The sequence below is a fragment of the Bos mutus genome, chromosome 1 (genome assembly GCF_027580195.1).
Source record: "Bos mutus isolate GX-2022 chromosome 1, NWIPB_WYAK_1.1, whole genome shotgun sequence".
In the NCBI taxonomy this organism is placed as follows: Eukaryota; Metazoa; Chordata; class Mammalia; order Artiodactyla; family Bovidae; genus Bos; species Bos mutus.
The window spans coordinates 69,262,113-69,275,860 of NC_091617.1; the positions used below are offsets into that span (position 1 = coordinate 69,262,113).

General features: G+C 38.0%; 2 protein-coding genes and 2 non-coding genes across 5 annotated transcripts in view; 2 read left to right on the forward strand and 2 right to left on the reverse strand.

Moving 5' to 3' along the window:
• Positions 1–9,629, reverse strand: part of LMLN (leishmanolysin like peptidase) — a 50,281-nt gene extending 40,652 nt beyond the window's left edge. Inside the window, exons 1-4 of the mRNA XM_005911887.3 lie at positions 9,298–9,629; positions 2,127–2,221; positions 1,538–1,568; positions 402–484 (exon numbers count right to left, since the gene is read on the reverse strand). Coding sequence (XP_005911949.2) covers positions 402–484; positions 1,538–1,568; positions 2,127–2,221; positions 9,298–9,516 — 428 coding nt within the window. The 5' untranslated portion in view covers positions 9,517–9,629. The remainder of the gene's footprint in view (positions 1–401; positions 485–1,537; positions 1,569–2,126; positions 2,222–9,297) is intronic.
• On the reverse strand, positions 832–938 carry LOC138989561 (U6 spliceosomal RNA). The gene has a single exon (XR_011465841.1). It is a non-coding gene; the product is annotated as a U6 spliceosomal RNA (small nuclear RNA).
• IQCG (IQ motif containing G) overlaps positions 9,613–13,748 on the forward strand; it is a 52,807-nt gene continuing 48,671 nt past the window's right edge. Inside the window, exon 1 of one of the 2 annotated variants that reach the window (XM_070370650.1) lies at positions 9,613–9,704. The gene's annotated coding sequence lies outside the window, so the exon portion shown is untranslated. Of the gene's footprint in view, positions 9,705–10,159; positions 10,179–13,748 lie in introns of those variants that run through there. The other variant, XM_070370657.1, reaches the window with a different exon arrangement.
• LOC138989456 (U6 spliceosomal RNA) lies at positions 12,024–12,132 on the forward strand. The gene has a single exon (XR_011465763.1). It is a non-coding gene; the product is annotated as a U6 spliceosomal RNA (small nuclear RNA).

Consider the following 13,748-nt stretch of genomic DNA (forward strand, 5'->3'; position numbering starts at 1 on the left):
AAACACTGTAAAAAACTAGTAGTTGCTATATTTAGTTCATTAATAGCTACTATTTTAATTAGAAAAGTAGTCTCAGAAACAATTTTGGTTCCATGGGAAATCCTCCTAATGTGGGTTTTCAAACACTTCAAAAGCCTATATTGTACACATAAAGGAGGAAGGAAGGGGAGATGGGGAAAAGGGTACAACTACACCCAAAGAAAAGACCCAGTGGGTCCCGTCATAATGGAAAATCAGGGACAGAATGACTACCCAACATGCTATATCTTACGGTTTGGTCTCTAAGAACCAACATAATAAAATACTCCCAGTATAAATTTCAAAATTTGCCATACTGACAGAATGAAGAGGGCAGACTGCTAAACAATTGAAGAAAATGAGCTGTGTGAAATGTGACATACCTACTAAGTAATATAGTGCCCGCAGGTCTACGAACCTGGAAAGTCTTCTCTAAATAAGAAACAGCTTGTGGGAAAAGTTTGTTCTAAATAAAAGTTGAAATAAAAAAACAGTCAGAATTAACTAAGAGATAAACCATATTTAAAACAAGCAAGCACAGGGTATTAATGACTAAAGGGGAAGAAGGAAAAAGCCTTGTAACTCAAATACAATATTTAGTCAAAGGTTGTGTGGCTAGGGGTAGGGGAGAGAGTGAGCGTAGGAGCAAAGGAATTTCTTCACCTTCTAGTTTAGTTTTGGAGGAAAAAGCACCAGAAAGTTCCTTCCGTACCCTATTCTATTTAAATAGAATATTATAAAACATAAATCACAACTATTAATCTAACTTACTTTATTTTTTTTTTTTAAAGATTCTCCAATAAGTTTATTTTGAAAAATATGGAACGCTTTACGAATTTGCGTGTCATCCTTGCGCAGGGGCCATGCTAATCTTCTCTGTATCGTTCCAATTTTAGTATATGTGCTGCCGAAGCGAGCACTCTTAACTTACTTTAAATTTGAGACTGCTTTAGATGACTCCAACACTAATGTAGTTTATGTTAAGAAAATCTTATATGTAGAAGATCTACTTTAACTTCACCAATTTCTGTTGCCCATAATGAGCTGGCTTAGTGTGTGTGTGTGTGTGTGTGAGCGCATGCCTCTGTAATAGTTAAAAAGCGTATGAGGCTAGCACCTTTATAAACAACCTTGGCATTTCATACTATCTGGCCAATTATTCTTCAGGACAATGAGCATTTACACCAAGAAAACTGTTTTTGATATTTTTAAAAAGTCATCTTTTCCATCCTATCCTAAGCATGCTCTGCTCCCCTAAAACCTAAGAGGACAAGTAAAAGAAATAAGAATGACTTAATATCACATCATAAAATGAGAAAACTTAATATCAAATATGAACAAAGTTTTAGTGAGTACATCACAACAACATGTTTGTGAAAATGAGAAATACATTTACCAACATCTTTTATTTAGTCATTCACAAAGTAGTCATGTATATATTTTTCATTATTGAAGTAAAATTAACATATAATAAAACGCACGATTTTAAGTGTTCAAGTCATGAGTATTTATTACATACCTTTACAAGGTGTCTTTTCTCAGGGAGCAACCTGAAAATGATGACATAAAACATAAAGATTGCCATGCTGAGGGCAAACCATCGTCTCATTTGTTCAGAATATATCTGGCAGGAGCCCCAGATCTCAGCGAGCATTTTAGAGTTGATCAAATACAGTCTTGTTCATTTGGGAAGTTAAAGATAGAGAAAGACATCAACTACTCCCAATAGCTCTTCATAAACTACTACAGATTCATAATTTATCTCTTTTCTGAACCTCTCTTTCTTTAAAAATCAGGCTATATCACCTCTCTGGTTAATAATTTTGCACATGTTCTTATTATTGCATACATTGGTACTTCCTCTTATTTTTCCTTCAAGTACTTATTGTGGCCAGGTCTCTTATTGACCACATCCACGGAGATATACGCTGGTTCTGTTTAAATTATTCAAGATGCATAGGTTTAAATCATATCTCATGGCCTTCATCTTTCTAAATTAAAAAGCATATTTAGTTTAATTCCATTTACGGAACTCCAGGTAACAAATGAAAGTATCTTCAATAGTTTGATTCTTAATAAAAAAGATGACAGAATAATGGTGTACTTACTCTTCAATACTTTTATCGTAGATAATCTTAATTCTTAAATGTTCATTAACATCTCTCTTTACAACATGATTTTTAAGATGGACCTTATTTATGACCTGAGAAAAAGGAATAGATTTGAAAAAATATATATAGATTAGCTACTTAAGGACTCAAAATTAACAAACTAAATTTTAAATGTAATACTCAGAAAAAAAAAAAGAACTAAATAAATCAAGAGATAGTTCATGCTCACAGATACAAAAACTCAGTACTACCAAGATGTCAGTTCTTTCCAGTTTCACCTATGCCAATCCCAATAAAAATTTCAGCAAGTTACGTTGTGAATATCAACAAACTAATTCCAAAGTTTATATAGATGGCAAAAGACCCAGAATAGCCAACAAAATGTTGAAGAAAAAAACAAAGTTGAAGGAATGACACCACTTGACTTCAAGATTTACTATAAAGTTACAGCATCTAGAGAGTGTGGTACTGGCAAAAGGAGAAACAAATAAGTCAATGAAACAGAATAGAGAGCCCAGAAATAGACCTACATAAATACATTCACCTGATCTCTGACAAAGGAAAAAGGCAAGAAAATCAAACAACGTCTTTTCAACAAATGGTGTTGGAACAACTGGATATTCATATGGAAAAAAGTGACTCTAGAGTAGAGCCCACATCTTTTATAAAAATTAACTCAAAATGGGTTATAAATCTCAATGTAAAATATAAAATACAAAACTATAAAACTCTTAGAGAAGACACTATAGGAGAAAAACTAGATATTCATGGGTATAGTGATGACTTTTTTGTTTACTTTTTAATACTTATTTATTGTTTATTTTTGGCTGTGTCAAGTCTTCGTAGCGGCACACGGGATCCTCCGTTAAGGCACGAGCTCCAGAGTGCACGGGCTCTTTAGCTGCAGCTCGCAGGCTTAGTTGCCCTACAGCATGTGCGATCTTAGTTCCCTCACCAGGGCTCAAAGCCACATGCCCTGCATTGGAAGGTGGACTTTTAACCACTGGACCAAGGAAGTCCCTATTTATTATTTTTTAATTGCAGCATGCAAACTTTTAGTTGTGGCACTTGGGATCTAGTTCTCTGACCAGGGACCAACCTGAGGCCCTCTGCACTGGCCCCCACTAGACCATCAGGGAAGTGCCTAGTGATGACTTTTTAGATACAAAACTAAAGACATAATCCATGAATGAAATAATTGATAATTTCAACTTTATTAATAATAAATACTTTGCTCAATGAAAGTTAACATTAAGAAAAGAAGACAAGCCACACACTGGGAGAATATATTTGCAAAGGACACATTGGATAAAGGACTATTATCCAAAATATACAAAGAGCTCTTAAAACTCAACAATAAGAAAATGAACAACTCAAGTAAAACACGGGCCAAAAACCTTAACACACACCTCACCAAAGAAGGTATGCAGATGGCAAATAAATATACAAAAAGATGTTTCACATTACATATCATTCAGTTCAGTTCAGTTCAGTCACTCAGTTGTGTCCGACTCTTTGTGACCCCATGAATCGCAGCACACCAGGCCTCCCTGTCCATCACCAACTCCCGGAGTTCACTCAGACTCATGTCCATCGAGTCAGTGATGCCATCCAGCCATCTCATCCTCTGTCGTCCCCTTCTCCTCCTGCCCCCAATCCCTCCCAGCATCAGGAAAACACAAATTAAAACAATGAGATATCTCTATATGGCTATTAGAATGGCCAAAATCTGGAACATATACTATACCAAATGCTGCCAAGGATGTAGAGCAATAGGAATTCTCATTAATTACTGGTGGGAATGTAACATGTACAGCTATTCTGGAAGACAGTTTTGGCAGTTTCTTACAAAACTAAACATACTTCTTGCCATAACCACTCAGCAGTCATGCTCCTTGGCATTTACACAGATGAGTTAAAAATATAAATTCACACAAAAGCCTGTTCATGGATCTTTATAGCAGTTTTATTCATAATTGCTACAACTCAGAAGCAGCCAAGATGCTTTTCAATAGGTAAATGGATAAATAAACAGTGGTATATCCAGACAATGAAATAGTATTCAGAGTTAAAAGGATGAGCTATTAAGCCATGAGAAGACATGAAGCAAACTTAAATGCATATCACTGACTCAATGGACATGAGTTTGAGCAAGCTCTGGGAGATGATGAAGGACAGGGAAGGCTGGTGCACTGCTGTCCACACAGTCACAAAGAGTCAGATATGACTGGGAGACAGAACATCAACAGAGTGAAAGAAGTCAATCTGAAAAGGCTACATACTACATGATTCCAACCAGATGACATTTTGGAAAAGGGAAAACTATGGACACAGTACAAAGATTGGTGTTTGCCAGAGATAGAAAGATGGCAGAGGAATAAGCAGAGCACACAGGATTTTGAAAGCAGTGGAACTACCATGTATGATACTGTAATGATGGCTATGTGTCATTATGCATTTGTCCAAACCCATGGAATGTACAACACCAATAGTAAATTCTAACACGGACTCTGGGTGCTTATGATGTGTCAGTGTAGTTTCATCAGTTACAACAAAAGTACCACTCTGATTAGGGATGTTGGTGATAGGGGAGTCTATGCATGTCAAGAGGAATACAGTACTTGGGAAATCTCTGTACCTTCTTCACAATTTTGCAGTGAGTCTAAACCTGTTTTTATTTTTTTAAATAAAGTATTTAATTAAAAAAAATAAAGATGAGAAGACAATGAAACAAATAGTTAAAGCACTAAAAGAAAGATGTTCAATACTGAAGTTTATCTCTAGTGAGATAAAAGATAAACTTTTACATCTCATAGATAGGTGAGATATAAAATTCTAATCATAAGCAAGCTGGAATGGCTAGACTAATATCAGCAAAGCAGACAAAGGTAGAGAGTATTACCAGTAATAAAGAATGTTTTATAATAATAAAGGATTGAAAGTGAAAGTGAAGTCACTTAGTACTGTCTGACTCTTTGTGACCCCATGAACTGCAGCCTACCAGGCTCCTCCCTCCATGGGATTCTCCAGTGTGAATGTACCTAGCAATAGATTCAAAATCCATGAAGCAAAAACTGACAGAACTAAAGGAAGAAAAAGAAAAACATTTATAATCATAGAAAATTTTAAGATCCTATCAATTAGACAAAAAATTTTAAGAACATAGAAATCTATAGCTAATATTTTATAATAACTGTAAATGGAATACAACCCTTAAACTTGTATAAAAAATATAGAAATCTGAAGTGTACCATCAGTTACCTTACCTTATTGATGTGTACAGAAAACTACACTCAGTACCTATAGTATACTCTTTACTATTACACAGAAAAGCTTAGTGGGACACAGCATATGCTGAAATATATGTAAAACAATTTCAAAGAACTGAAATCTTACAGAAGATATTCTCTAAATTAGAAATTAATAACCACAAGCTATCTAGAAAAGGACGAAATATTTAGAAATTATATTTTAAACATTTTTAATAACCCATGGATCAAAGATAAAATTACTTGGGAAAATAAAAGCATCTGAACTAAGTGACAATTAAAATACAATGTGTCAAAATTTGTGAAGTGTAGCTAAATTTGTACTGAGAGAAATACAGATCTTTAAATGTTTATAGTAGGAAAGAAAAAAGAGCTCAAAAACAATGATGTAAGTCTCCCCCTAACAATATGAGCAAAGTAAATCCACGATAAGGAGAAAGGAGAAATAACAAAACAGAAAACAATGAAATAGAAAACAATGATTAAAGAAAATTACCAAAGCTTATGGTTGGCTATTTAAAATTATTAATAAGATTAATAAGCTCCTAGAAAGAATGGACTAGAATAAAATAAACACAATACCACATTGGAAATGAAAGTGCGGATATCACTCAGATTCTATAGACATCAAAAGGATAAATATATTATGAACAACTTTATGTCAGTAAGTGTAACAATTCAGATGAAATAAAGTCCTCAAAATACACATGTTACCAAGACTGACACAAGATCAAATAGATACTATGAATAGACCTATATCAGAGAAACTGAATTTATCTGTTCCTACCAAGTGGTTTCTTGGGGCCAGAAGTGAAAACATGAGTTTTCTGTAAATGGGCACAAGGGTTCTTTCCAGGTTGATGAAAAAATTCTAAAACTGGACTGTGGTGATAGTTCTATAACTCTGTAAATTTATTAAAAATCACTTATTTGGATACTTAAGTGGGTGAATTTTATGGTATATAAATTATAGCTCAATGAAAGTGTTAAAAAACAAACAAACAACTTTTCATAAAGAAAACTGTAGGCCCTGATAGTTTCAGTTATGGATGGCATCACTGACTCAATGGACATAAGTTTGAGCAGACTCCGGGAGATAGTGAAGGGCAGGGAAGATATTAAGGAAGATATTTTCTACAAACTCTTTTAGAAAATATATAATAGAACTTTCCAACTCATTTTGTACAGTCAGCATAATTCTGATACCAAAAGCTAATAAAAATTTCACTGAAAAGGAAACTATAAACCAACATCATTTATAAACATAGATATAAAAATCCTTAATCTATGAGGAAACTGAATTCAGAAGTGTATTAAAAAGGATAATATATCATACCCAATTAAAATCTATTCCAAAAATACAAGGTTGATTTACTATTGGAAAATTCAATGTGATCTACTATATTATACATTATATAATTCCATTTATTTAAGCTGAATTCTAGAACAAGCAAAACTAATTTGCTGTAAAATCTAAATCTAATATGAAAAAAATAAAAAAAAGAAAAGAGATGGGAGAGACTGATTGGCACAGAATAGGAGAAAATTTTCTGGAGACTTGAAAATGTTCTATTCTGTATTGTGATAGGTTGTTGGTTTTACATGAATGTAAATGATTGCATTTGCTACATTTTAGTATATATAAATTTTATGGGAAAACAAAAAAAACCTGTAAAGGTAACAATAACAATGGGTGGATAGAGAATGGACAGAAGTATATGAAACAGAGTAAGAGAGCAGTGGTAAGTGTTGAAGCTGGGTGAAGGATCATGGGAGTTCATTATACTATTCTGGTTTTGTTTTAATTTATGCAATAAAAAATTAAACCAAAACTTAAAAGTTTTCAGTTGAGAACAAGTTATATGAGTCAAATGTTTTGTAGTTCCCCATCATTACCAATATAAAGTTACTGTAATTTCCTGTTGCAATTATCAGAGATGCAGTCTCTACTGTTACAATGACTAGCACTTGCCTATTCTTTGTGTCCAAATTAAAGCAAAGAGAATGGCTATGAGGACTTGTTACAACATATTCTATGAAGAAACAGGAAAATTTATTAGGAATGAGAACTCTCAAGAATTTAATAGCTTGCTTTTAATATCCAAAGCACCATCACTGTTTAGTTTGTTCAGCCAAGAGGCATAAATAAGAATAGAGGGAAGTTTCAGGAGGAGTTTTCAAGCTGTGTACCTTTATTTTATTTTGCCACACCGCACAGCATGTGGAATCTGAGTTCTCTGCTAGGGATTGAACACGTGTCCCCTGCAGTGGAAACTCTTAGCACTCTTAGCACTGTACTGCCTGAGAAGTCCGTTTTCAGTTCTATAAAAAGAACAATGATCTCTCCAAAAAGCAAAGGGACTGCCTCTGGAGACAATTTCCCTATTTGTGGAAATGTTCAAATATAAGTAAGAGATTTGTACACTGGCAACAATCACAAGAAGAAAACAGCTATTAAGGTTCCTTCAAGTACAGAGATTTTGCAGTTCTTTGAACTACTTTCTCTTGATCTAAATTCAAAGAGAGAAATGCAGGGCTTTGTGGAAATGTATTTTAAAAAGAATTCACTAGGTAGGTGGGAGAACTGAGATGTTTAAGGGTACAAATTTGCAACTAGTAGATAAGTCAGTCCTGGAGATCTAATGTACAACACAGTGATTACAGATTACAATACTGTATTATAAACTTACAAGTTGCTAAGAGACTAAAGAATAAATAAAACAATTCAGCCAGAATGCAGTGTCATGATAAAAGCTGTAATATAGCCACAAACACCAAACTTAGAATTCTGGCATATATGATTTTAACAGCATACAGAAAAATTTGAAAATTATCACAAAAATGAATTTTCTTAGATTTAGATTTCTGGGCTGAACTGAAAATTTCCAAATTAATCTTTTTTGATAAAGTAATAAGACAAAATATTAATATAAAATCAATCACAACATGCAGCCCTGCCCCCAGGTACTGTGTCTCCTTTCCTCAAAGAATACTGATTACTGTGGCCCTCCTCTAAATAATGTACAGAAATCAAAGTACAAGACACAATCCTCATATACCAAGGAAAATTACAATTCAACTACAAAAGCAAGATATGTCTGAAAAATAAGCTGTCACCACATAGCGGGACTCGGTTAAGTGCCAGAAAAGAGTACAGATAAGACATATTGTAAAATGAAAAGAACATTCTGCTGGGGTGGTTTCAGCAGGCTGCCTTGCGATTAAGGAACTAAGAATGAAAGAATTTAGACAGGAAGAAAAATACAATGGGAGGGAGAAAGGTATTTCAGGGCAGGAGAACAGGGTTAAAGCAAGCAATGTGATGAAGTAACTTAAAAATAAATCTGAATTTTGTCTCCAGAGAACCCCCAATATCTCTGCAACGATTTTGTCTAGCTCTCCAATCAATTCTTTTTCAAACCTTTAGGTCAGTGGTTTCCAAAGTAAGGTCCTTGGACAAGAAGCATCATCAACGATCTGGGAACTTCAACTGCAAATTCTTAGGCTCCATCCGAGATCTAATGAGTCAGAAGTGGGCAGCGGGAGGGAATGAATGGAGCGGCCAGTTGAATTTTAACAAGTCCTTAGGACACGACTGAGCGATTAAGCACAGCACAGTAGGTAATTCTGATGTACACACAAGTTGGAAAACCACTGCTCTAGGACAACTTGCTAAGCACAACTCTCCGCACGGGAAAGTGATGATGTTCTTTTCGAGTGCCGAATTGAGCCACTTTGCTGGGTGCAAGAAGAGAGCTGATGGCTGGTCCCAACCCTCTCAGAGTCCAGTCTCTGGCCCAATCTCGCTTTCTCCCCTAGTACACCCTGTTCCAACCCTATCCTCTCTACCGTTGCCTCCCATATTACTTTACCCTCACAGGGCCCCTCCGTCGCCCTACCTCAGAGTCAGACGGGACGTGGTGCCGACACGGAGGAGAACTGCGCAAGGAGACAGGAATAGATGTGGTGCTTGCCCGGAGCCCACCCAAAAGAAGTAAAACGCCTCGGACCCATAAAGGACCGCTCCAGTGCCACCGGCTCGGGCCCAGGCCTGAATCCGAGGAGCCCGCTCTTCTACCCGACTCGGCCGCCATCTTCAGGCCGAGCGTCGTTACCATGGAGTACGTGACGCCTCCGCGCCCAGCGCCAGCCCCGCCCCTCGCCTCTCCAGGCAGGTGGAGGGACTTGGCGGCTGAAAGTTGCTTTTTGATTGGCTTGCGTCACCGGTGAGAAGTTCAACGCGGAAGACGAGAGTCGCATCACGATCATCGCGTCTCATTCGCGTGAAGCCGGTCTAGCAGCCCACGTGAGTTGCGCTGTGAGATTAGTCGGTATTGATGGTAATGAGATGGTGATAAGTGCGTGTCCTTACTGAAGGAGTTTTACTTTTTAATTCAGTTATCCAGTGAAAAAATATGGACCCACTAGGTGCCAGGCGGAGAAGGCAATGGCAACCCACTCCAATGGCAACTTGCCTGGAAAATCCCATGGGCAGAGGAGCCTGGTAGGCTGCAGTCCATTGGGTCGCTACGAGTCGGACACGACTGAGCGACTTCACTTTCACTTTTCACTTTCACGCATTGGAGAAGGAAATGGCAACCCACTCCAGTGTTCTTGCCTGGAGAATCCCAGGGATGGCAGAGCCTGGTGGGCTGCGGTCTGTGGGGTCGCACAGAATCGGACACAACTGAAGCGACTTAGCAGCAGCAGCAGCAGCAGGTGCCAGGAGCTTAGACATAAATAGATGCAAAGTCTTAAAATTTAGCTCTCTGTTTAAAAGGTAAGTGGAATGTACTTTTCAATTTTACTTATCCTGAGTCACCGATTTTAGGACCTACCTTTTTTTAAGTTGAAAGTAGTTGATTTATAATATCGTGTTAAATCCACTTAAAATTTTTTTGTCCTCCCCCTTGTGGCTCAGCTGGTAAAGAATCCGCCTGCAATGCGGGAGACCTAAGTTCGATCTGTGGGTTGGGAGGATCCCCTGGAGAAAGGAAAGGCTACCCACTCCAGTATTCTGGCCTGGAGAATTCCATGGTCTGTATAGTCCATAGGGTCGCAAAGAGTCGGACACGACTGAGCGACTTTCACTTTCACAGTAAGTGGGATCTTAAGTTTCCTGACCAGGGATCAAACCCTGCCCCCTGCATTGGATTTAATCACTGGACCGCCAGAGGTCCCAAACCCACTTCTTAACTAAAGTCATTTTCTGTACAATCAATGAATGTTAAGAGTTGCAAATGCGTTAACCCCGGTAGCTTAGATGGCAAACAATTTGCATGCAATGCGGGAGACCCGGGTTTGATCCCTGAGTAGGGAAGATCCCTTGGAGAATGGCTTACCTACTCCAGTATGCTTGCCTGGAGAACTGCATGGACAGAGAGTAACAGTCCATGGGGTTGCAAACAGTTGGACATAACTGAGCAATTAACACTTTTAACCCTGGAGGAAACCTGGTAGATCCTTGCTATTAAAAGCTTAAAACCTAAGCTGTGAGAAACTATAAAAAACTAGTCTCCTTGTGGCCCACAAAAGAAACCAAAAAACTGGGAACTGGAAGCACTGAGCTTTTAACAGTCACTTCAAGAATTGAATATTATAAATTACTATACTAGGAACTGTAGTAGGTTAAAAAAAATTCCCAAGAATTTATACATTTGATAAGGTTATGTACTAAAAAAAAAAATGGGTGGGGAATCCTACACAAGAATAGTGGCATTAGACGTGGCTATCATCCCACAACAAAAGGAAGTTGGGATTTTAAACCAAATTTATCACTTTTAGTATGTGCTCTACACAAAACTACAAATTCCGGATTGTGAATAAAGAAAGAATGGTACCAGTTATCAAGTTCCTAGAGATAACAGCAGTGTCACCCTTGTGGAGTGGCAGTTTTAACAGTTTAAAGGACAAGGTGCTAGCCATTTTAGTTCATTTCTGTGAAACAAGCAATTCCTCCAATGTAACTTTGTCTTGAGGAGTCTGCACTAAACCAAACCTCTCTATGGGAGCAGATGAAGCCCAATACAGGCTTTCACAAGTGCTACCATTCCATCAGTTTGAGTGTGCATGAATTTGTGCGCAAGGCTTACTTCCAACTGCATTTACTCTGGTTATCCTAGACACTCAGCTTGCTTTTTCAAGTGCCTACCACCTCATTACTCTACCATCATCCCTGGATCTATCCACTGAACTCCTACAACAGAGATGATTTCCTCTCTTCTGTACGCCTAATCCAGACCCCAGTAACTACCTGCTTTCCTAGACATGTTGACAGGTGGGCATTCTCCAGCTTTCTAGAACTCATGAACTCTCCCCTCCCAACCATCTCCTGGTCCCCCAAATTTGTGTAAAGTTACCTGTTCAGCAACCAAAGCTGAGAACATTACTTCTGAAGACTCCTTTCCACAATTGGTTTTAAAATTTGGTTAATGTTTAGTCTATTTCAGTGTGCAAATATCTTAGTTAAGACTGCAAAGCCTGCTTGGTTTTCCCTTCATTTATGCTGGGTTGCACAGGGATCTTTCTAAAATATGAATTTTGTCACCTGTCACTCAAGCTCTTCAATGACACTCTAATACGAGAATATTGTTGGGACATCCTTGGTGGTCCGGTGGTTAAGACTGCTTCACACTCACTTTGGAAGCATACAAACTAAAATTGGGATACTACCAAGATTAGCATGGTCCCCACACAAGAATGACACACAAATAGGTGAAGCATCCCATATTAAGAAAGACTCATTTCCACTGCAGGGGGGGTGTGGGTTCGACCCCTTGTTGGAGAACTAAGATCTCATATGCTATGGGTGACACAGTCAAAAACAAAATTAAATACTAATATCCTGGCATCTGGTAGTTTTCTAGACTTTCCAATTACTCCAAATAGGTTTTAGTCACATTATATAACCCAGTTAATTGGTTCCTCAAATGCCTTCTGCTTACACATCAAATTTGGCAAGTGGTATTTCATCTGCTCTTCTTGCCTTAACCCAACTTTCCAAGTTCAATTTCCATAAGATCCTACTTAAGAAATTTGAAATGTGGTGGCCTTTAAAGGGTGAGGACAGCATGGTTGCTCAATGATTCCAAAACTGCTGCTTCTTACAACCCACATTGTTTCCCTTATGGCCATGCCTCCCAACAGTTGCTGCTGGACAGCTGCTAGACAACAAAGACTGGCAGTACACATACATATCCAATTTCCCTGACTCTTTTGGCTTCAGGGCCACCATTAAACTAAGTGAAATGTAGAACTGCTATGTTCTACTCATTTTTAAGAGCTCTTAGATAAGCCCACCTAGATAGCATATTCAAAAGCAGAGACACCACTTTGCCAACAAAGGTCCGTCTAGTCAAGTCTATGATTTTTCCTGTGGTCATGTATGGATGTGAGAGTTGGACTGTGAGGAAGGCTGAGAGCCGAAGAATTGATGCTTTTGAACTGTGGTGTTGGGAGGACTTTTGAGTCCCTTGACTGCAAGGAGATCCAACCAGTCCATTCTGAAGGAGATCAGCCCTGGAATTTCTTTGGAAGGACTGATGCTAAAGCTGAAACTCCAGTACTTTGGCCACCTCATGTGAAGAGTTGACTCATTGGAAAAGACTGTTATGCTGGGAGGAATTGGGGGCAGGAGGAGAAGGGGACGACAGAGGATGAGATGGCTGGATGGCATCACCGACTTGATGGACGTGAGTCTGAGTGAACTCTGGTAGTTGGTGATGGACAGGGAGGCCTGGCATGCTGCGATTCATGGGGTCACAAAGAGTCGGACACGACTGAGCGACTGAACTGAACTAAGCCCACATACAATTTTAAGTCAAAAGGGGCTCAGTTTGTCAAATTCCCATTATATCGTGCCAAAATATTTCAATCCTGCACTTTACTATATTAAAACATGGAGCCAAAGAAAGAAAGCAACACTGTCTAGGCAATCCTGACCACCCTCTACTAAGATTTTTTTTCTAAGACTTACGGCATTTTGGAGACACTTTCAAGTTACATGTTATTCCCAACCAAGTGTTATATAAATACTGGAATGCTTTGTCCAGTCACAAATCCCAAATATTTCTCACCCATGTTTGTTCAAATAAGACACCAAATACCATGAATATATTCCGCAAATTTCTCCCATCTACCATTTTTAGTCCCCAGGTTTCCCAACCAATCTATATCAAACAAGTGCATGCTATTACAAGGTACTTTAGATCAAAACAAGGTTCTTAATGCCAAGGGCCTAGGTTTGATCACTGGTTGGGGAACAGAAAAAACCCATAAGCCACACAGTGCTGCCAAATTAAAAAATGTTTCCATAGGCTAGGTTCCAGTGCGCCATCACTAGAAACCTTCC